We start from the raw sequence: 24,726 nt of genomic DNA, 5'->3' as shown, positions 1-24,726 counted from the left end.
ATACAAGTTGTATTTTATAGCGTCTCGATCTAAGACGCATTTTGTTTTGCCGGGGACAAAAGCAGGATGCAATTCGACTAAATACCTACGCTCTTGGTGGTACAGCCCTCTGTTCTCAAATGAATTAATAATGAATGGAAACTGCAAATCTTACCAGCCATTACCGCAATCGATTATGTCCATCAGTAAGTTACATTCTGGAAAATGTTAAGGGTCGGCGACTTGAAATAATGGCGCTGCCGAGTTTCAGCCTGCACTGGCTCAATGCATCTCTTGCATCATTCTAATGTTTACTCTTTGATCGTTCCATATTTCTTTTAAGTCAGACTTCTTTCTTATTTCCCCTTTTTGGTATATGATTTAATCGTCTCAGTTTCTCTCATATCTTATAGGAACGTAGTGGATTTCCGTTTCGAGTTTTCCTCTTCTTTTTTTTCTTTGCTTGCATAATATTCTAATATATGTTCAAATGCGGACGCTTTAAAATTCAATGCGGCAACAAGCGTATATGTGTAGATCTCATAATCACCATTGCGCGCTTTTTTCAATGTTTGAAGGCTTGATAATCTCCAAGATTATTTAAACACATATCCTTGAATGATTCATTATGGCTATGATACAAAGATATTCCTCGGGGTGAATTTATTCGATGTCATTTCATTCTAGAGTAAAAAATTATTTTCATCATACAAGCGTGATCATCTTCATGAAATTACACTTCAAGCATATTTTTGCAATCCTGGGAGACGGACTTAGGTCCTTACTAAATTGTGTCCACTAGTCGTTTCCCTTTCTTCGCGAGTTAATTTACTATTCAAAGGTTTCAATTCCAACGAGACAATCTTGTGGCTTCTTTGATCAGGATTTCTGGCGGTGGCCAGTGCGTAGGTCATTAACTCACCTTGACTGCATTTCACTGTGACCTTCATACTGCGCTTCCCCCCAATAGCACAAACGCCTTCCTGAAGACATGACCATTTTGTTAAAAAACTGACGGCTAATTCTGTGACGTGATAGAAAACATAAAGTGCCATAAACGGAGCACTATTTGAAATGGTTCTATAGATCACCCGTTAAAGTTTCATTTCGTCCGAAGTAATGTTATCCTTGGGGAAAATTTTCAATTGCCAGTATTTTTTCCCCATTTGAAAATCTTCTTGCCGTGTCTTCCCACGCATTCCCCCTTCGGGGAGAGTTCTTACCTGTTTCTTCCATGAGTGGACTTCTAATTGACTTCCACACAAACTTCCACGATACGTACATTCCTCTCGAGATGGGACGTATGGCGGGGGTTTTCGTTTTTGAAATATATAATCTTTTTCACGAACTCATAAAATTTACATGATCGAAGCAGCGGAGTTAATATTTAATTCGTAAGAACTTAAATAATTATCATTTAACTAGTCTTTCGGCCGATATTCATTTTTCGGCATCAAAATAGTGGATTTGTATGTTGTAATCTCATACCTGATGAGAATGTCAATGAAACTCAGTATTTGCTCTTTTATCATTCGCACAAACGTCTAACTTGAGAGATTTCATTCCAGTAAATGGAACTACATTGCAAGTATTAAAGTAATTTTGTTGATTTATTCTTAGTACCATTTTTTGAAGAAAAGGCAAGGAAAAATATTTTTTACACCTTCTCCCAAGAAAGTAATTATAACTGGCAAAACATTAAGGCAAACTAATTTGTACGTAATTCGTTTGCCAAGAATTAACGAAGCGCTGCTTTCAAGCATTACTGAAACTTCACTACTGTTCCAGGATGTAAGGATTACCCCTTACATCGGAATTTAAGGATAAAAAAGTTAAATCATCACATGAGTCTGTTTCAGAAGGAAATTAGGCAAAGTAAACCAAATTTTTCGAATGAAATATGCAAAGAATTCCTTCTCTTGGAAATGAGATCACCGACGAATGAAATTAAAGAAGAGGAGGCGCAGTGATTAGAGAAAAAATCCGAAGAAGACTTTCATCACGAGAAAACATTTGCTGCCAACGAATAATGAAAGCTGGCAACGCTTCATGCAAACGTAGCATTTGTGTACTTATCTATGACCTTGAAGCATTTTATGTTGCTGGATAAGTTCAAAGATTTTAATGAAAGGGAATGTTCCTAAAGGTAAATTTATTGACTCAGCGTATTATCAATTAATGGAACCAGTTAAGTGTGAAACTTGTGGAATATAGTGGAAAGATGAGATGAAATAAACATTGGAAGTTGTGTAATGAAATCTCTGTGCATTGGTGAAAGGAATCCAATTGTGTTAAACTCCACGAACACGTTTATTGATACCATACGACCGGTTTCACCCGTTAGGGCATCATCTGATACACTAGCCGCTGAACCTGTACATTACCTCGTCAGCTATACTTCGTGTGACATCAGTTAAGAGTTAGGTATCAGATAAGAGTTTGTAGACATTTACAAATTTTAATTCTTTTCGACGAAAGAGGGGATAAAATTATCTGAAATGGATAGGCGCGCGAAGCCAGCCTAGGCAGTAGTAGAGAAAATGCGAGATGAGAAGTATTGAGGAGTATCGCTATTGAAGTGCATTGAGCAATGTAATACTTGAAAACAAAGAGAACAATAAAATTGGGTTAGTCGATGGGGAATCCATCAGAAAACTTTTATCGCATTCTAGTATTGTTAACTCATGATTTGTATCGACATGTGGCATTGTTTATGGTTATAAGTGCAATGGATTATGCTGATATAAAGATATATTTTATATTATCGCAATTATCTGTTCGTCAAAGCTTCTATGACAAATAACCTCATCGATTGATTAACTCCACTGTGTGTTACATAATATTATTGTGCAATGAGGTTGGTGGTGACAATTTTCTTTATTGCATAGGCATCCCTCAATGCCAGTAGTCATTTCTTTTCCGTCTCAGTTCTATTGTTGTTGCAATTTAGTAATTCATTTGCAGATATAAAAAAACATCTTTTATGAATCAAATTACCTTTGTTTTCATACGCTTGACTGTACAGGTGTGGTTTCCAGTTCTAGCTGGTATGTTTATCCTGTAGTATTACTTGTGCCATTGTGACAAATATTTTCCGCTTGAACGTTCCAACATTCTGTTTTCGATTTCCTGACGCCTCTAGCGCCTGTTCATTCTGATAGTACGGTTGATCAGTTTATTTTTATTTTAGTTCCCTGCAAGTCACCGCTAGGGTCTATGGCGGGGGGTGAATACACACCAGACTATCTATGACTGTAATATGACCCTACCGCGGTGGGACAATGTTATTCTGATCCCGTATTGTTCGTGGAAAAGACGACATCTAAAATCTATCTGTTCTACCCTTGATCTCTGTAATATTATTGTCATGATCTCTCCTACCGTGGTACGATTGGGGACTGGGTTTTAGGCTCGTCAGAATAATTACACAAAGGCTGAAAACCTCTGGAGCCTGTTTCTCAAAACTCTGCGCAAATTGAAATACTCTTATAAGATACTTATACTCGTAGAGAATTTTAAAGTAATTTATATGTTAAGACAATTAAGCTTTGTCTAAATTATGCATCATGTAAAAAATAAAGGTTCATAGCATTTTAGACTACTTTCAGAGAACTTATATACTCATATTTAGGAAACGGATCATAAACCCTCTCACCTTCAACAGAGGCGGGACCCAAACTTGCGGCTTGGGTTTAGAAGGCGGGCACGCGAACCATCAGATTCGTCTGGCAGGCATGGCTAATACAAAACTATTTCGGAAACAGCTATGTGAGACTTTACCCTCCAGAAACTTCTTACTACGGTCTGAATTCCTGGCACACTATGAATATTGACTACCATATGCCTTGAGAACAAACACGTTCATCCCAAAATGTGACGCTTCAAAATAAAAAAGAGTTTAAATTGAACCTTCTGAAGCAGCTTGAATATATCCAATGTAATCTTGACTCTGTACACACGGTAGTTAAATTGTAGTTCTTACGCAACACTCGCAGTTGCTTCTCTCCGTATTGGCTAAAAATCAACAGGAAGCAATTTTTTTCCAATAAACAACGACTGACCACACCCTCCTTAGTCCACACCGTCCACTTTCCACCCATAACCCAACACGCCCGTTATGCTCCACGTAATTCTCGCGGGTAAATATGCTTGCCCTACAAACAATTTTTAACAAATTGATGAAGATATTCGTTGAACCAGTCAAATTAAACCCGTGGACACAATTGAGGTGAATATGTTCATGTTTACATTGGATTATGAAGAGAAAGGGGGAGATGCCTGCGAATGAATTTCGATAGGCGATAAATGACGTTAAAAGAAAGGAAAATAATAATCCAAGAAGATTTAGAGTGCGGAGATCGAGGATCGTCCAGAAGGAGAGTCGAAAAGGAAGAAGATTCCAAATCAAATATAACTCGGGTGAAAGAGAGAATCCAGGCTGTTATCTAGGTGCGAATATTGACAGTGGTCACATTTGGCGACGATGAAGGGTCAACTTAAACTCAAGAGAACGATAAGAGTAATGGAAAGTTTTGGAAGGCGGATAAAGCTCAAGGGAACAGAACTCAGGGGATCCCTTTCAAGGGATTCACAATAAGGCTTTGAAGATGAAAACGGGATCAATTGAAAGGAATTGGCAAGAAATGAAAAACGGAACACTGAAAGCCGCGGCAAAGAGTGTGGGACGAAGGCAAGCAAACTTCGATAAGAACTGCAAGAAAAATATTCTCAGGTCAATATTTAAGTAACCTATTTAGCAGTAAGTAGTCACTCCAAGGAACGTTCAACGAGAGGTAATGCTGTTTGGTTTGTTAAGAGTGACATTCTTGTAGTAAATTAAGTAAGAGATGAGGAAGATACCTGTGGAAAATTAATTATGGGAAAGAGGTGACCGGAATGGTACTGACTGATGCAACTCTTTGAATGAAGGTAGTTTGAGCGACGAATAAGTTAAATAAGACGTTAATAATTGATTTAACAAGTAATGATTGACTTTTATCAAAATTGTGTGCTGCAATTAAGTATTTACGGGAATGAGGACTCAGGAATCGAAAACATCGCTCTGAATTACGACTATTTTGAATACGTCGGAGCGAAGATCCCACTGCCGTTGGTGACCGGGTTGTCGAGTGGTAACCCGATCCCTACTTGGGGTGCGATGTGGAGAGCACTTAAACTGAATACGCCATCCGTCGAATGGGAAGTTCAGTTATCACCCCTTTGCGCCTTTCGTCAAGAGTAGGCTGATGCCGACACCAGGTTTCTCCCTTATTCCATTCCCTGAATATCCTACCCATGCCGAATTGCCCACCTCTCCTTCTGACGCAAATGACATCTACATCTACATAATACCCCGCAAGCCGCCGCAAGGGCGTGTGGCGGGGGCTACCCTGCTATGACTCGGCTACCGGTCGCCTCCCCCAACAACTGCTTCTACTTGGAAGATTCTGATCACTATATTCAAATTGATCTGTGGCATCCTCTATTAGAGAAGCAGTAGGAGGAGCATGAGTTTTCCTTTTCGCCCATTATCTTGGCTCTTAATATTGAACCAGCAAAAGTAAAAGAAAATGGGGAATCCGTGCTCAGAGAAATTGACCAAGCTTTGCTGATGATATTATTTTCGCGAAAGAGAATGAAGAATATAGCTTGAGCGGTTAACGTAAATTCAACCAAAATAATGAATGTTGGAAGAGGGCTAAGTCAAAATGAGAAGAAGGGAAGAAACAGGAAAAATGTAAGAATTTCAATGCGCAGTTAATTTTATTTTGCTTGGCGTCGGCCATCTGGAGCCTTCCATGTACGTGATGGGTTTTCAGCTCCGGGTGGTGGGAACAAGGACGCGAAAGAGATGGGCTACTTTGTGAAGTTAATTGTTCTCATCTGGAGCGCCCTCGAAGGATTGAATGGCTCAACCGATAGACGCCATCAAGTGAATCTCGGCCGGCAGGGCGAAATATGCATGCACTCGGAGAAGGCCACCCTCATGGTCCTTTAGTCGGTTCCGTGTGCATGGACCTGATAGAGCGGCAGCCATCTGGTGGCGGTGATGGCGGACGTGGCTACCCTCATGTGCATCTCCTCCAGAGCCTCCTGCCATTATGACGACAGCGATCTCTGATGTTTACCAGGCACTCGGTGATGAATTGCTCCAGGAGTAGATGGCCAATAATAAGTAATAAAATTATTTCTTTATATCATACAAAATTGATGGCAAGATCTACAGAGGGCGATCAATAATGGAGAATTTCGAGAAAATAATGAGATGTGGGAAAATTGAGGAAAGTAGTATCTACTGAGATTAGAATGAAATAGAAGGAGACAGCAAACCAGCATTGATTACTGGTCCCAATGAGAGATCAACATTTGCACGGGTTATTGAGTCCATTTTTTCGTCATCTTATGCCGTCGGTATATTTTCTTTGAATTTCAATTTCGTGAGCACAGGGACAACAGTCTTTGCCAAAATTTTATCCGCCTCCTTTAAAATAGCATCATCTCATCATGGCGTTGATTATACGAGATGAAGAATAAAATTGTTTTCCCGGAGTATTATCTGGGTGAAGTAACTATTCCGGTGGAGAAACGGCGAGAATTTCATCTTGATTGAATGAATATTTACCTAATTTTTCACTATTTCCCTACCGATTATGTTGGGTACTTTCTTTTTTTCAAAGGCATGAAATAGTTAAATACCTAATCTAAGACGAGAAATATAATAGGTAATACGTACCACATGCGGGCAGATTTCAGAGTATACTACCTTGATCAAAAAGTTCCCGGAATAACCACCGTGTGGCGCTCCCATCGTTCCGATTTGAGTTCTGTTTTTTTGTTAAATTGGTACATCTGTTGTTGATATTACCTTTAAATCTTGCGTGTGCAAATCTTTGCGTGAAGCAATTCGCCGAAAGAGACCAGAAATGTGGGCAGAAAACTCGTGGATTTTGCACCATGATAACGCACCGTCGCACAGTGCTATCATTATTCGTAATTTTTTGACGAAAAATGCAACAAATACCATCCAACAGCCACCGAATTCACCTGATTTGGCTCCCTATGACTTCTTTCTGTTCAATCGAGTTAAAAAACCATTACGGGGAACGCGTTTTAGCAGCCGAGAGGAAGTAATGGAAAAATCGCAGGAAGCACTGATGGACATACCGAAAACCGACCGTAACTTTTGCAAATGTCAAGTTATGACACTAAGATTTAAAGGGAATATCAACAACAGATGTACCAATTTAACAAAAAAAACAGAACTCAAATCGGAACGATGGGAGCGCCACACGGTGGTTATTCCGGGAACTTTTTGATCAAGGTAGTATCTTAACGGTAAAATATTTTCTTCCGATAATTACAAATCATGTAAGGGACTGCTCTTTAAAAAAATATTTATTTATATGCAACCTTAAGCTAAATTTTTGCACTTGACACTGGCAAAAATTAGGAGTAATAATTACGCCCTTGATTACGCCTCTGCTTCTTGTTAACGATAAATTTCGTTTGTTTCACACTCCTAGTAACATAAGCTGACAATGAGACAAACGTGATAGGATTTCTTGATTTCAAGTGCATCTGTCAAAGTATTGGAGAGCAGACTTCAGTCCTGTTATCGGCATGTTGCTGGCCGCATCACACAACCCGTGTTGAATTATCAGCTAAAAGTCTCATTTGTTGAAGGCTTTATTTTAAAAACGAGTTAAAAGAGGAACATTTTTTATTTTCACGTTGTCTCCTTTCGTTAAGATTACAGGACCACTATTATGGCGTAGTATAAAAATTTTTAAAAAATTAGTAAAAATTTAGAGATTTACCCTTGAAACCAGATTTTTACCTAATACACTCTGGGCCCACTTGCTTATACTATACTGTCAAGTGTTCGAGTGCCAACAAAGTACATTGTCACCCAAAGGAAGGCCGAATTGGAAGCATTGCTATAATGCCACGATTTTCGGGAAATGGCTCATAATTAGCGTCGCATGGCAGAAACCTCTGCTACAATTACGCGTTCATGTACTAGGTGCATCAAGTTCAAAGGTCTCCTCATCTTTTCCTTACCAACTACATACACCATATGGCGGAAATTTCTCAAACGCCGCAATATCATTTTCCTGTTGGTGTATACCATTTCCACGTCCAGCGTCCATGATTCCAGGGCCACTTGGGGTCACTTTTACCCTCTGGAAAAACCAGCTATTCCGTGACCAAAGCTTCTAGAGGTTCGTTATTACCCGAATTTCGGCCTTCTCTGAACTTTCACACCCCATTTTATCGTCCCTAAAACCAATACCGCATGTTCCACTACATATAGGATGAATTTCGATAGGTGTTGAATCACACAACTGGGGAAAATGGATGGTTAGACGCTGTTCTCGTACAGTAAATGATTACATTATAAGTATTGAAAACTCTTTCCACTATAGCGGCAGCTGTATGAACCTTGTACACTGTTCGTTGCAGCCATCTAAAAGGATCGTAGAAAAGGTAGCGGTAACAATTTTTTCCTGACGCGTGCGTGAAGTGCTGAACTCAGACCGTCGGTTAAGTGCGCGAATGATCGCAGACCGTATTAGGATTGATAAGATGACAGTGCACACCATTATCACTGAAAATTTGGCGATGCGAAAGATCTGCGCTAAATTCGTTCCGAAGGTCTTGACGGACGACCGAGAGCAGAGTCGAATGTCGGATTGCGAAGGCCTTCTGCAACCCATTGAATAAGACCCCGACTTGCCCTTACAGTCCCGAGTTGGCACCAGCAGACTATTTCCTAATCCAAAAAGTATAATCCTTTCTTTAAGGACATCACCATGGAACCCTAAGTGCCGTCAAAGAAGCTTGCACACTTACCCTTAAGGACCTTCCGCCTGCCAGGGAGCCTTCGAGTCGTGGAAAAGCCGCTAGGGCAAAAGTGTGTGTCAACGCTCTCAAGGGATGTACTTTGGAGAATTTAATAATTATTTTTTCCCGAAACTTTTACCAGATCTTTTTGTACAAACCAAGTATGTCTTGTATTCATAAAGAGTGCTCGCCTATTTAAGGAAAGAATTACGTGACTTTAGGCCTTGATTAGTTGACTTTAGGAACGGCTCATCGGATTGGGATTGGTGGGATAGATGAGGCAGTTCTAAGTACAAGAGTTCGGATCACATATGCCGTGACCTCTTGGAGACCCTACGAACCTTATCAGAATTGAATCTCATTTAAGACGAAGGGGATTTATTGATACGGGAGGTCAGCGGAACGCGTGGACCCTGGCTCGCATCCCGCGATGTCTCGGCCGAATGCCGTCGTGTACTTATTTTTAACGTCCCTACTCTCCTCCCTTCTCAACCTTCTTCATGGTCTTTTACAACTCACGCTCGTTGTGCTCGGGGACAATTGATCATAAGCCATCCCTCGTACCGGCCAAAGACGCGCATGCTTCTTCTCTTGCCGCTTCCTACTAAGTCGTCCTTCCATCTTCCTCTTCCGGAATTAGTCTCGGCCACCGAATTCTGCCTAGTCCGAAAGTGTGCAGCAAAAAATGCGACGCACAAACCGTTGCCAAGTTCCTTCAAACCGAGAGATGTGCACTGTGCAGAGTGTATGGGATGTATTAGTGTCCCTTGTTTAAAACGCTAGGAAATATATTTAAAAGAATTATCGCTTTCAAAACTGTACCAGTCACCTGCTAAAATTAAAGATGTAGTCACTTGGTAAAATTAAAGATGTCGTTAGAAAAAGAGATCGGGTGTATTTTTGTAATATTGACTTTTTAAACTTTACTACAGGAGAAGACAATTACGACTATTTAGAGAAATTACACTGGAGATGAAATTACACTATGATAAAAATGTTAATATTTTAGCTACTGTGAAATTAAAAAAAACATAACTGTGTTATGACTTTAATAGAGTATTTCTTCGGTGTAATTTAAATGTGAAGTAGTTGATTTTTGCGCGTAGATCTTCTAGTTTAGTGATTGCGCACCTTTCACGGGTGCCAGAAAAGCCGCGAAAACGTTTTTGCGATATTGTTAGATGAAGATTTTTGCTTTACCTGTTAATATTAGCACCGATCAGAATGAAAGTTTCCCTTGATAACTTTGTATGAATACTCGAAGAAACATTTTTAACGCATAACTAAGGACCACTGTGAATTCACATTTTTTAAAAGGATCTTTCATGAAGTTCTTTGCTGTTCATTTGCTCTTCCTATTGAGAACAAGAGCGTAAATCTGTGAAGTTGGTTATTAAATTAAAATTTGAAAAGCCGGTAAAAAGTTGACTATGTCGCACATTTTCATTCTAGGATTATAGTCATTATGTTTTCCAAATCGTTCGGACAGACGTGGACGACATAAGTTGACGTATTCCCGGAACATCGATCGCCGACCAACAAAAACACTTGTGCAGTTTTTTAATAAAGCCACTAATACATCTGTTATTTATTATGGTACTATTCAAATAAACATGAAGTAATGATAGTTTTAAAAATATAAATATAAATCAAAATATGTTTATCGGTCGCATTCCTAGTAAAAATGAATGTAAAGTAATGATTAATACCTACAGGTATTAATTACTTAATTAATTGATACCTGTATAATCCTTATGGCAGGTTCTATGACTGAATATTGACCTATATCTCTTTTGGGTTCTTATAAATGTGTATAAAATATATGAATTGGTTACTGCTGATGGGAAAGCATAGGCACACTAATTGTAATTAGTGGTTAAGGATTTATGATACTTCCAGGTTACCTGTTTGTTTAAACATACCAGAAAAATACATTTTATGGCAACAAACATCAGAGCATGATCAGGGATTAGAACTTATGGCCTTGGGATTATCTGTCGAGCAGACTCACGTCATTGGCTGTTTAATGCAGTATTGTTTTCTATCACTGCCCTTAATAATGAGTCACGATGTTGCATTGCTTTTATATTGCTACATTTTTTCCTTCTTCTTTTCATCGTAAATGATCAACTGGTGCCGTTGAGTCAGAGTTTGGGATATTAAGAGAAGGAAGGCAAGGCTGTGGAAAATTCAGGAAAAAATTAAGTGTTCCGAGAGGCGTCAAGTCCCATTTATCGGGTCACATTGCTCGGGTTAAACTGCTATTAATCACATTTGCGGCGCCTGGGAGATGTCACTTGCCGGAAAGCTGTGCGACGAAGGACCATCTCTTCTGTGTCCCCGGGATGCATGCGGAACGGACGCTTTCGAATCAGGTTCACTGATGAGAGGTGACGAGAGGCCACGCCGTGGCGTGAGTCCCTCTACGGATTGAGACTCAAAACAGCAGATCGAGGTCCTCGGGGAAGACTGCTTGTGGGACCGTCCTGAAGGCGACCGTGGGGAAAAAGAGCAAATGTCCGCGTGTCAGCTGTTAGGTCGCGCAATCGAATCTCAACTCGGGTACATGCAATTATGTATGAAATATACTGCGGTCTACTAAACCCCATGACAACTTTTATCACTATCCAATGAAACGCTATATATAAACACGAGATGAGGCGATTTAATTCTTCCCTGAAAAAAAGGGTAGAAAAATTCCCTTCCTTCCTGTTGCGACAATTTCGGATCATCATATTTCGATGCTTGTGAATACCTTTTTGTTAGAATTCCCCCCTGCTCTACGTTCGCCAAGCTTTTTGATTTTTCAAATCATCCATTGTTTATTTTGCCGTATTCTGAACATCTACTCGTACTTCATTGGCATACATTTTTTGCGATCATCTAAGTTGAAGTTCTAAGCCCTACTGAATTAAGAGGACGCACCACGGGGTAATTAGAGCTTTTGGAAATTATAATTGGAATATTTTTAGGGCAACAAGACTTGAAGAGTCCGTCGAATACCAATGTCAAACTTAAATCGCCTACGTTGATGTCACACGCGAACGCTATCAGTGAAAACATATTATTTTATTAGTCGGTAATAATTAAATGCCAAAAAGTGCAGTGATATTTACGTCTGTATTGCAAGTCGGGTTACCGCGCAGGGCTACGGATGTGGGCGGCGACTAAGGGCAGGGTTCCGTGCGCGCGCGGTCGGCACGGCAATGACATCGACCCCTATATAGGATGATGGGAAAGCCGTGGAGAGAGGGCGCCACCTTGGAGTCCCTTAATCCTGACCGCGTTGCGGTAGGGTCTGAAGGACGGAAAGGCCGGGAGGTTGAGGCGAGATACTGAACCGTGAGTGCTGGGTTATCCGTGGGTACGCTCAGAGTACATATCGGCACTCTCTCAGGGCCGTCCGGCCAAGGGGGTACGCAATAGAATGCAGTTTGGAAGAGGGGAAGAGAGAGGACAAAACGAGTGCTGTTGTGTGATGTCACACCCCTTGGCTCTGTTGTTGTAGTTTCTGAGATGGGAAATTGGAAAGAGAAAAGGGGTAGCGGAAGGAAGGGAATGGTGGAGGAGTGTGACTTTGTTTGGAAAATGGTGGGGGACGTGTTGGGAGGGGTGGGTCGTGTCGGAACCGAAGCCTTCGTGGACTGGAGGATGGGATACCGGAGGTGGGAGGGGCACGAGAGAGAGAAGGGGGAAGAAAGGGGGAAGGGAGTGAGTGCGTGTCTGCGTGGGGGGGATGGAGGGAGGGCGCAAGGGGCGGGGGAGAGGATAAGGGATCACACCGGCCGTTCCTTTGGAGTGGGGATGATTTCTCAGTTCGTCTCCGAGGAAGACGCACGCGCCCTTGCTCTCGTCTCATGAAACGGATGGACTGCGATACCCGCTGCATGCGGCAATCCCTCTTCTTCAAAGTGTCAGAGGCTTACTTGTTCACGATACGGAATTGTAGGGTTAAAGGACCGTCATTATGGAGGAAACAAGGTATGTGCTACATGTTTATAGGGACGGCGTGTCGGTTTACCGTGCTCTATTTACGTTCTATCTCCCTCGCCGAAGCCCCGTTACCTTGAGCCGGTCGGTACACGTGGGTGGAGCGGCGACGCCAAGCAGTGACTTTCTACCCTTTCCCCCGCGAATCTGCTGGAAATTTTTACGTCCATTTAAAAGTATTCGGCTACTCATTTTCATATGCCCTTTTTCTCTGAGCCCTCGTGAACTTGATAGGATTTTCTTGCTTTTACCATTTGCTCTTTTTTTCTACAATAAACCACTTCCGACGGACCGTATTCAGTATAATATATCACATTTTCTCGGGGTTTTAAAAGGTGTTTCTTTCCGTGGCGGGATGCCAGGAGTGGCCGAAATACAAAATTAACGATTATTAGTTCTCAATCCGGTGATCAATTTTTTAAAGTGGCTAAAACAAATTGTGGTAGTGCTTCATTTCAGTGGCGAATATCTTCCTTAAAGAATACATAGCATCCAGAGAGAGAGAGTGTGTCGTGCCCAAGTGGATGTTTCGAGTGCTAAGGTCTTATCTGGAACGGATTTTTTTTTAAGTTTCCGTGTTGATTTGCGGTGTCGTTGCGTAGCCACCTAAGGCAAGAGTGGTCTTTTAAACCATGAGAAAAAATTCTATTTCATCTGACTGATTTAAGTTGCCAAAAGATCTTTGCTGTGTTCCGTATGCTTAGTTATTGCATCATCCACGGTAAGGCTATCTTCCGGCATCCTGGGGCTGTGTTTTCTGTGGCCAATCTCACTCATAACATCATTTTAGGTCATAAATGTGCCTGCATAGGTGTTATTATTGATGTTTCGTGCCCGCAGTGCATATCATTGTGTATATTTTTGGAAAGGCTTAACAAAAATAGACCTAACAAAAATTGCCCTCATCTTCGGAGGGAATTATTTTTGCTTTGGCATTAAATACAATTTCGTCTACTGAAAGTACTGGTTGAAGGGCGACATTCCGTGCCAATGATGTACGGCATGAGAGAGTGACGAACTGGAAAATACACTTGTCATTTATTGTTCGGGATGTCGATAATTTTGTTGTGGTGCTCAGCTTCAGTTTTCAGTGAGCAATAGGACATTACTCAAGCAAGTATCATGACGAGACCGGCTCAGTTCCGCTGCAGCAATAATGGGAGAGCGGCCAGTATTTTTAGTTCCGGGGGGCCTTCATCCCTCTCGACACTCAGCTGTTGCCTTCTCTTGCGCCAGGCCCTTCTAGAAACGCGTAGAAAGACGCCCGGTCGAAGGTTTGAGCCCTTGACAACTTATTTTAATATATTATCCACATTTTCAAAATATAAGTTTTGGCAAGATGGAATTTCATAGGGAAATATCGTCTTACTTTCCGTGGCATAACTGTATTAAAAATAATATATTTGGCCATCGTTCCTGCTTTTCGTTATTGGCTTTAATATCAAATTAGATATCATGTTTAATGTACCTACTATCCGTATTTCGCTACGTGTGTCCGTTGGGGTATCATGTCTCGTTATTTCACAAAAATATCGTTGATGAGCGTGAAAGGACCCTGACCACAACAACGACCACCGACTGAAAAAAAGATTCAAAGTTAAGGATTCAAATCTTATGAGCAGTTTTATACGTGTTCGGAGCATTTTTCTTGTTGGCGCCCTGTTTTGTAGCACCCTGCCTTATCTAAAATTAAGATCTTGTTCGATTCATTTGAGTGACATGGTTCAATGTTTCTTAATTGTAGTCTCTTTGGGAAATAATCGGGGGAAAAAGTGTGGTCACCAATGGAGATTACCTTCAAGCAGTGTTTCTTCGGTCTTCGACAATGGTCCGCCGTAAACTTTTTCTTTTAATTTTTTTCTCTCTCATTTCCGTATGCACCATCTACATTTTGACTTAAATTGCGCTGTAAGTCCTCGTGATCCGACTCCAAATTTTCGTTTAGTAGTGAAATATTTTGCCTTGTCAGAGCCGTTGGAAGAATTACTCGCTTATCTCTGCCGTTGAACATTGGCGGCGATCACTCCAGAGTGAAGCAGTTCCACTCGAGCTGGTGATCAGCGACTCAAAAGTCTTTGCGAGTCCGACTAAAATTAGGAGTATTAGTAAAGAGTTTGTAAATCTTGGAAATAGGCCGAGGTTAAGCACTTCCCTCAATTCTAATGCCAAACGATGGCGTCGGGCAGAAATAGGGGGGAAATATTTATACGTCCTTAAATGTTCTTAGAGGCTCTAGAAATCTGGGAATACAACGCCGCGTGGAAGCGAGCGTTTTTTTACTAAAGAAAGTGTACCGAGTCAATACAATCTTATTCCGCATGCGGCATTGATGGAATGCCTGTCGCAAGAAGCGGGTGAATAATATTATGAAATATTCGGTGAGGTTGATACTTTCAGAGGTTAGGCTTACTGACTGCTATCCAGTCTTTGGTACCCGCAGTAACAGAACATTTTTTGTATTTACGCCAGCATAGGACTTGGTATTTACGATGTAGGGATGTGCAAATGATTCAAAAGTTGAATTAGCACATATCAGAATCGAATTAGTGGAGATTTCACCTGCATTATTCGAACGGCGGACCTTCCGAGCCACTGCGCTCTCAAGTACGTGTGGAGTTTTTCCCCTAAAAACCTCACTGACGTTAAAATTGTGAAGGAATTGGCGTCTCGTGGTTTGATTCCTGTTCAGATGTTCAGAAATATTAATTAGTTACGAGACATATCGTACATACCGTGACACTTAATCCACGAAGTCTTAAGAAATAGTCAAAAATGTATAAGGATTTTTAATGATAGATTGAACGGCCGCCTAATAGCGGAAGATTTCCTGCTACATCAAGCCAACCTGTGGTGAAAGATTTTAATTTTCGCGGTCCTGAATCTTAGGTGAATTGTTTTTCACACCAACCCTCTCCCACATTTTCTTGCCAATGGAAATGGCAACAGGTCATGCATGGAAGTCAGCTCTTTCCATTAAATCTTGTTGACTTGAAAACAACTCATGAATTATTCACTGAAGGGAAACTCCTTGAGAGAAAATTTTAAGCTAAAATATATTAGTTGCTAAAATACAAGGTATATTTGCAATGGGTTATATCTGATTTTATGTGCAAGAAGTCTTTGTTCTTGTACTTGTGTAATACATTGTGTTGCCCAAGTAATTTTTTTGGAAAAGTGCAGTGAATCTATCAGTTGTATGTGAGCTTTGTAGTATGGAGTGTTGGTGTGATCAATTTTACATCGGTCTATCTGTTGCTATAATACCATGAAAAGTGAAGGGGAGGTATATTTTGATATTAGTTATGCAAAAGTATGTTTCAAGTGTCTGGGACTCGTCAGAGAATTATGTATGTTAGGAGTAATAAAGAAAAAATATGCCTGTGTTAAAAGATAAAAGAATTAGTTCTGCTCAAGGTAGAGCTGCTGCCTTTGTTGAAAAATCGAGGGTCACAATGCTATTGATAGAACAGGGTGAGTCTCTCCAATCTTATGATGGGTGAGCTGGTCTAAAGCGGATGGGAAGTTAGGTATTTGGTACCTATATCAGACATCAGTGAGGTTATTAGAATATCACAGATAGGCAGATTAGACCCAAATTCTACCCTATTTACAATACGTGATCAAAACAAAATCAAGGATAAAGACCACATTATTTTTATGGAAAAATCTTTCTGTTATTTGCCTATTTCTTTGTGTACCTTGCAGGTATATAATTTATGAGATAGATGCCATATTAGTTTTTAAATTAGATTATAAAGCTCAAATTAGCTTTGGCCATTATGTTTTTATCAGACTTAGCGGGAACAATTTTTATTTTTCTTTGTTAAATGCCCGGAATTATTTTCAGAAGACACACTGGATTTGAATTAGGTCACCGTGTCTGATTCATCAAATACTATTATCTGTAGGTATGACTCAAATGATTGGAGAGAAAATTGCCATTCCATGAATATTGCATATTGTAAACCCTAGTGTTAAGCATTTGAATAACGAGCTTAGGTTGTGTGTTTGGGGCCTAAAATAATTTTTTTAGAACTGTTTGCTGTTGATGATCAAACAACATTCCATTTCCATGAACATATTGGCAAAAATAACACCTTTGCTTCCTAGAAAATATCAACAAGGATTCTATTAATGATCTATAATGTAAGGGAATGTACTGCCCTCTGTTTAGTGTGGATGAATGAACAATATGGTATGCTTTAAAAGAAAAAAAATTGTTAAGGGGAAATTATGGTCCACATTGATTACAAATTGACTTAAAGGCAATGATTCAGAAATGTAATAATATTTCTTCATATACATATCTCAGTATTGTAATGACCACCACAGCCATTCTGGCTGTAATATATTTTACACTTACCAAAAATGTATTAATATTTCATATTTGTCAAAAAATATTTTGGAGTTACTCCGAGGTAAATTAAGTAGATGTTCTTTTCTCTGCGAATAGAAATGATAGCAAAATTGAGTTACCATCTCCTGTAATTAACACACTAAAAGTTTTTGTTCCATTGTTGCAGGAAATTGCACACTGATAGCAAAGCTATAATCTACCCAGCAAATGGAAAGGCAAAGGAGGCTCTTCTCAATGACAAGAAGGCAGAATTGCGGCCTGTCCGTGGCAGTGCGTTAAGGCAGGTTTTGGTGGCCTTCGTGGCCAATGTTGGGACCATCAACACAGGAATGGTGTTTGGGTTTTCTGCTGTTGCTATTCCTCAAATGGAAATGCCAAATTCAACACTGCCAATTAATGAAGAACAAGCATCATGGATTGGTGAGTACCAATATTTTAATGAAACTAGGGTCAAATAATTAAGCTTGTACGGTTCAGACAGACTGAGTAGCATATGTTTCTATTTTAAGGCTTAATGTGTTTGCAAATTGAATTTAAAGTTGAATGAGAGTTTGCATTGGATGTGTGAAAGCTGACAAAACTTTTCCTGAAAAAACCTTTGCCAGTTATAAACATATTGTCCTTGGCATGTTACCTTAATAGATACAATGACAGACCAAACAATAAATTTGGAAGGAGGGCGGTCAATATCGGATGCTGGAAATTTTTTATTACTCAATTGTCATGTTGTTTTTCTGAACTCTGGTAGGTAGTGAAATCAGTTCCTTTTGCTCTTGTAAATGTACCCAGTGCTTTTTTAGCCAGTATGAGTTATAAGCTTGTTATTCTCATGTCTCGTTCATATTTGTGGTGAAGATAATAGCAACCCACATTTACCCTAACTGTTGAAGGTTGCCTGCTGTAACTTTAAACATTAATATGCATTAGCAATATATATCATATAATATCTCATTGCCATTTGTGGACAATTGTATTCACTTATCTTTAATATTTGATCCTACGGCTAAATTCTACTCTGTATGCCTTGCAATGTTAACAATAAATTAATCAGTACACTTTCCTAGTCTCTGACAATGAATTGCAATGTCACTAATTCAATAAATACCATTTGTTCTTTTTTTTTGCATAGCATCTCTTTCATCTATTTCCACTCCAATCGGTTGTTTGCTGAGTGGGTGGCTGATGGATGCACTGGGTCGCAGAGCTGCTTTATTATTGGTTGAAGTTCCTCTCCTTGTTGGATGGCTGCTGATTGCAATGGCATATAATCTACCATTGCTTTATGCTGGCCGGCTATTCGTGGGGCTTGGAAGTGGTCTAGTTGGAGCTCCTGCCAGGTGAGCATTCTTGCTGAAAAAATAGTCCCTAAATGGGAAAGTGAAATTCTCTGAAATTTTTTCGTGCATCTAAAAATTTGTAAATAGCTCATTGTGTACAACTTACTGATTATTTCAGTATTTGTCAACTGAATAATATTCATTCAGTCGTTACAAATTGAATAATTGGTTACATTGCCCAAATTATTCCTCATGCATTTTACAGGGTTTACACTGCTGAAGCCACGCAGCCCCATCTTCGTGGAATGCTCTCTGCCCTGGCATCATTAGGGGTTTCCTTTGGTGTCCTCATGATGTATGCCTTGGGTGCCTGCCTACCGTCATGGCGACATAGTGCAGGAGTAAGTGCTGCAGTCCCACTTGTAGCCTTGGTTTTGGCAGCAGTGGCAGCTCCTGAGACTCCATCATGGTTAATTTCTCATGGTCGGACAAAAGAGGCCCGCTGCTCTCTTGCTCGGCTCAGAGGTGATGTCTGTGACCTTGATGGAGAACTGGACCAATTAGCTCGAGGGTATGTTCCTCTTTTCTAATGTTGGAATAAATGGAACATAATTTAAAATAATAACTCTTTTCCTGTTATTGAATAGCACCATATTTTCCTGGCCATAAAATTAATTTAGTGTGTTCACCATCCTCAGGCCTACTCCAACTTTGGTTATCAAAACTTTGGCCATGTCTCTTTGGTTTGCTTGATATTTTGCCCAGCAGTAGAAAAGAGTGATTGTATGAGATCAGTTAATGGTGCAGTACATGCAGGTTGAATCTTAATGAATTGAAATAATGGCTAAAAATTGTCACATTTTCCTTGATGGCCGGTTTTTCCTTTGTTATTTATTATATAAAATACTTTGACAATTCCTAGGCATACGTAGGATAACTGAGTAATTAAAATCTTTGGATAGATTGAAAACTGGGTGAGGTTCTGCCATTCAGCACATGATACCCAAATAGAAATTTCTCAGAAAGCATTTGTTCAAATTTTATTTTAACTATTTGATTATATTCCTTGCCATGTTCATTAATTGAACACTCTCTCATTTAATGGAATATTTGCATGAGGGTCTACTTTAAAATGCCCAAAATTAAATTACTTAGACTACATGTTCTAAACTTGGAATATTTAATTTTACAGCAGTAGCATCAGTGCTGGAGTGGGTAAAAGTCGTAGTCAAATGGCTCCATTGACTGTCGAGCCACAGGAACCAGAACCTCTCTTAAAGGCACTCTTCAAAAAGTCATCTTTATGGCCTTTAGGAATGCTGGTGTCGTACTTCGTTATATACCAATTTTCTGGGGTCAATGCTGTGACGTTTTATGCAGTGGAAGTGATTAGAACTGCAGGTTAGTTATATATTATATTAATATCAGAATGAAGTAACAATGATGAAAAAATAGGCTTTATTAGCATAAAATGTTATTCCATATTATGTAAAGTACATGAATTGAATAATTGAATTATAGAAAAATAACAAGATTTTCTCTATAAGATCCATTTATGTATCTAAAGTAAATTAATACATGCATAAGTACCTTATTTTCTTTTAATGGTGAGAAATTTCCATTTAATAATGTGCTACTACACTTATGTCACCCATAAGATACTTCTGAGTGTGAACACAGTGGTATCATTGGCGAATAGAATGGAGATGATTAATTTGAAATTTTTATTATAACGATTCTAAAATTAAGATGAAGAAGTAAATGACAAAGAAGAATTAAATTTTATTGTGAAATGTTTGAGTATTTTGTGAGAAATATGCTTAAATTCATCAGTTCCGTAACTTGTCCGTTTAAGAAAATTAAAAGTTTTAGATATAATTATAGCCTGAATTAATAAACTTAATGAGTGAGAATTTCCCAAAAAAATGTATTATTTGAATTATTGTGGCTATGAATTTAATTTTTAATTACCTTCGACATTTAATTTCATAATTAGCTATGACCATTGACCATGAAACTAAATGAGTTATTAGCTATTACAATGTTAACCATTAAAAAGACCTAAAACCCATATGTGCCAATTTTGCACTTCTGATAATAAAACAAGTGATATGTAAATTTTATGCCCAATTTTTCTTTGAAAATTTGGGCTAAAATCATTGTTCATTTCCATAATTTGCTTATACACACAGCTTCTCTGAATATTATTTCAAAGAAGAAATTGTTATTATTATTATTGTGATATCAGAGAATGAAATGCAAATTTTCACCCAGAATAAATTTAGACTGATTGTTTCAAATATGCAGATTAATTGATTCAAGATTAATTCTTTGGTAAAACTCATTTTATTTTTGTTTAGGCATTGGTGGTGGTGGAGACGGTGACTACTTGACAGCTGTAGGTATGGGGGCAGTGAGACTTGCTGCTACTGCAGCTGCTTGTGTTTTGATGAGACGTATGGGGCGACGACCTCTGACTCTCATCTCATCAATTGGCTGTGGAGTGACTATGCTTGGGTTGGCAGGTTCCTTGGCATACTTACCTCCTGGAGAGAATTTTTCGGCAGCTTCATGGTTACCTATCATTTGCCTCTTTGGATTTACCATCACATCCACCCTGGGCTACTTAGTGGTTCCATGGGTAATGATTGGGGAGGTGAGTTACACTTTTTGCTCAATTTAGGAGACGTTAATGTTCATTGTAATGCAATATTCATAATTTATGCTAATTAGATGGTTGGTGTATTCTATTAATGAATTAGAATTTTGGGATATGATTGAGAATGGGGAAATACCACATTCCTAAAACACTCTGCTTGCACAATAGAAGCCAACTATGAGACAACTTGTAGTGGCTTCTTTTCTTTAAGTACAGTGACCTTGCCCAGAAAATCATAAGTGACAGAATCACTTTGATATGAAGATGCCTCCAGGCAGACCTGTCAACAAAACAACCTATGCCACAGATTCATTTTAATGGCTGCTCCCTTCTAGACATGACTTTCAAATAGACTTGTGATTCATACATTTTTAATCATTGAAACAGGTGGAAAGTATGTACTTAAAAAACCTCCACATATTGCAGGAATATAGTCAACTCTTGATTTACATAATATTTACCATGAATTTTAGTGATCTCTTAATCTCTTGGCATTTTTTTGCCATAAGTTTATCAGGGACAGACTATCTTCTGCACATTTTGCCGTTAACCAAATTAATTAGTAACATCGCCATTCCTAAAAATAACTTATACAGGTTAACATTAAATAGAAATATTTGAGTTTTCAATTTCCAATAAATGTTTTAGTGATTGCTTCAGGCATTGATCGATTTTTCTTTCTCTGCTCAACAGGTCTTTCCAACCAGAGTGCGTGGTATTTTGGGAGGTGTCACTACGTGTGCAGCTCACCTCTCTGTTTTTATTGTGGTCAAGACCTTCCCTTTCCTTCAGCACTTATTAACCCGCCCTGGTGCCTTTTGTTTTTATGGCTGTGTATCTCTTCTTGGGTCAATCTTCTTTGCTACTCTCCTTCCTGAAACCAAAGGTCGTACCCTTCAAGAAATAGAAGATTATTTCTCCGGACTTACTCCAACCCTTGGACCAACTAAAACAAAAGAAGTGGCCAAAGATTTGAAAGGGCCAGCCCTTATTTAGTGAAGGTGACATATCATCATAACTTTGAATTACATCGGTATAGTTTTTATCGCCTAATCTAGAGACAAATGAAGTGAGTGGTCATCTTCATCTGGCCTTCCATTGATTGGTTAAGTGATATTCTCAGAGGTCCTTACCATCATTGTTGTGGGTAAAAGACTGAGGTTTCATACTTTGATCTCACATGGTGCACTATGAAAATATTTGTTTTTGAAACTCATGTGATTCTCTAGCTTATGTTTTCATAGCATATGCCATAATTAATCATAACTTCATCAATCATTTCATAGTATTATTTACTCTTAAATTCTTGAACTGATTTGTTGCAAAATATTTGTGAATGTTTTACTAATTCATTTGTAGCTTGAATTTTGCTGAGCAGAATATTCTGCTCTTATGATCAAGCAAATATTAATTATTTATCATGCCAAGCTTAACTGTGTGACTGTGTTATGCCTGGGATGTGTGTGTTTTTTCGTTTAAAGCTGTAATTGCTCAATGTTGAATCTGTTTGAAGTAGTTTATTTGAGAACTTTCTATTTTAGTTAGAAGACATTTCTTGACAAGGTAAACTTAATGCCTAGTTTATATGTGAAATTAATGTATTCCATTAGAGGGTAAGAGGTTTGTCAGTATTTTTTTCCAAAACTATTTAATCTTTTACCACCAATTAGACCTTTTGCCCTGAAAATATGTTAACTGCAGCAAGTATGTCATGCTGTTTGAGAATTGAAAAGATGGACAAGAATGAGGCCAAAGCTTGAAAAACTATTTTATGGCTTCAGTGTTTGAATTTTGCAGTTGGTTATTAATTTACAACAGGGCAGTGCAATACAATGCCATGATGCCTTTTGTTTTTTAATATTAGACAGAACTATAAATTTATTTTTATAGTGTCAGTAGTAAGATGCTCAAGCATCAACTGCATTGTGAATTTATATGAGTTGTGATAAAAATCATTTATATAATCCAGGTTATTTTATTTCATGTTCTTCTTACCCTAAGGTAGAAAATGTTTTGCCACATCCTCTGATAAGCAGCAAAAATATGAAGTCAGTTTGAGTTTAATGACATTTAGGCACTTATTAGATGATTTTTTTAAAAGTAATTGAGAAATACATTGCCTACTTAACGAGTGAGAAAACATGGTAAAAGTAAGTAATTTAGCATAGTGTTTACCAAATTGAGTAGGTTCAGGCATGACTGGGTGGAAGTCAAACATAATGAATAACTTACCGTAGCAATTATCCACTGGATATATTTTTTTAAAATTTTACCTGATGATGTAATACATTGAAACCCGGTTGTAAAATAAAAAAAAATATCAAGTGGAAAAGTGCTATGATCAGTTATTCATTAGTATTTACCAGTTTAAGTGATCATAATATGACAAATTATATGGATAAAAACAAAATGTATTGGCCCAATCTACCAATGAAATCATATCTTCAGCATCACTCCCACAGGATAACTTTCCAAAAATATATCTTTTTTAGTAATCTTTAGGGCCACTACACACATGCATATAATATTATCAAAAGAACTAAAGAAATTAATTCTAAAAACACTGTTTTCCTGAAGAGCGTAAAACCTGATTTTAATATGAAGGCAATTGTAGACCATCTCAGTGTTATTTATATTCAAAGATTTAAATTAGGTGATGTATTTACTTGGTAGAATGAATGGAAATTTCATAAATCATGGGATGCCTACTGAAGAAGCCAAGTTATGTTCAAAATCCTTGAGACTATATATGTTAAATGAGTAGGACATAATAACAGGGACGAAAACTCCAGAAATTTTCTACTCAATAAAGATTTATTATCAAGAGGAAAATTGCAAGAGTTTTTAACTCTGTTACTATGGAAAGGTTCCACCACATCTTACCTGAATCTGTAATTTATATTGAGCTGGTAGATGATTGGGAATTGAGCTCATTAGTTTTAAATGCACCAACTCAAGTAAATAATTTGACTAAAGCCCAATACTTTGTCAGTCAGTGCTACTAATTAACACTATTTAGTTACCATTTATTTATTTGGCAAATAGTATGAGCTCATCAAAAAATCTATTTATGAGGTCCATCATTGATAACATCAAATAATGATGAACCAGGGATCCAACAAACATGTCCATGCTTATACTGCAGCATGTCAGTTAAGTGGAAAATGATAGTGATAATATGGAGAAGGGTAAATCAAAAGGTTAGAGGGGAATACTTTTCCTCTGTATACCTTGGGGGTTAAGATACAACAGCTACAACAACCAGTGTGCACGCTTGCATATAAAAATTTTGGGGCTTGATTTTAGGTTGTTTGATAATAGTGAGGAGAAACTTAAATTTATTTCCTGATCCAAAAAAATATTGCACAGCAGAATTTTTGTGTGCAACCTCTATTTTGCAAAATTATACCCAAATAATTGTTCTAAATTACAAAACCTTGACTTTATAAATTGGCAAACTTAATTTTTGGGTTGTAAACCCTTTGTTGTTTGTTTGTTGAGCTTCTTAACGTAAAAATTATGTAATGAGAATAATCAGTCTTGTAAAATAGGTCAGAAAAAAATAAACCATGTATCCATAAGATCACATCTTATGGATTCATTCTCTTAAAGGGTCCATT

The 24,726-nt window shown here is 38.4% G+C and overlaps 1 protein-coding gene across 2 annotated transcripts in view; it reads left to right on the top strand.

Moving 5' to 3' along the window:
• LOC139700105 (trehalose transporter 1-like protein) overlaps positions 1 to 23,067 on the top strand; it is a 131,505-nt gene extending 108,438 nt beyond the window's left edge. The window contains exons 1-7 of one of the 2 annotated variants that reach the window (XM_071598626.1): positions 12,628 to 12,804; positions 17,337 to 17,590; positions 18,300 to 18,507; positions 18,713 to 19,018; positions 19,640 to 19,848; positions 20,808 to 21,103; positions 21,800 to 23,067. In XM_071598626.1, coding sequence (XP_071454727.1) covers positions 12,791 to 12,804; positions 17,337 to 17,590; positions 18,300 to 18,507; positions 18,713 to 19,018; positions 19,640 to 19,848; positions 20,808 to 21,103; positions 21,800 to 22,102 — 1,590 coding nt within the window. In that variant the 5' untranslated portion in view covers positions 12,628 to 12,790 and the 3' untranslated portion in view covers positions 22,103 to 23,067. Of the gene's footprint in view, positions 1 to 12,627; positions 12,805 to 17,336; positions 17,591 to 18,299; positions 18,508 to 18,712; positions 19,019 to 19,639; positions 19,849 to 20,807; positions 21,104 to 21,799 lie in introns of those variants that run through there. The other variant, XM_071598625.1, reaches the window with a different exon arrangement.
• Positions 23,068 to 24,726: the final 1,659 nt, after the last annotated feature.

The sequence above is a fragment of the Hetaerina americana genome, unplaced genomic scaffold, assembly GCF_022747635.1.
Source record: "Hetaerina americana unplaced genomic scaffold, ioHetAmer1.1.p SCAF_10, whole genome shotgun sequence".
Taxonomy (NCBI): domain Eukaryota; kingdom Metazoa; phylum Arthropoda; class Insecta; order Odonata; family Calopterygidae; genus Hetaerina; species Hetaerina americana.
Note: the sequence above shows the minus strand (reverse complement) of the source record. Positions and strands in the feature narration are given on the sequence as shown.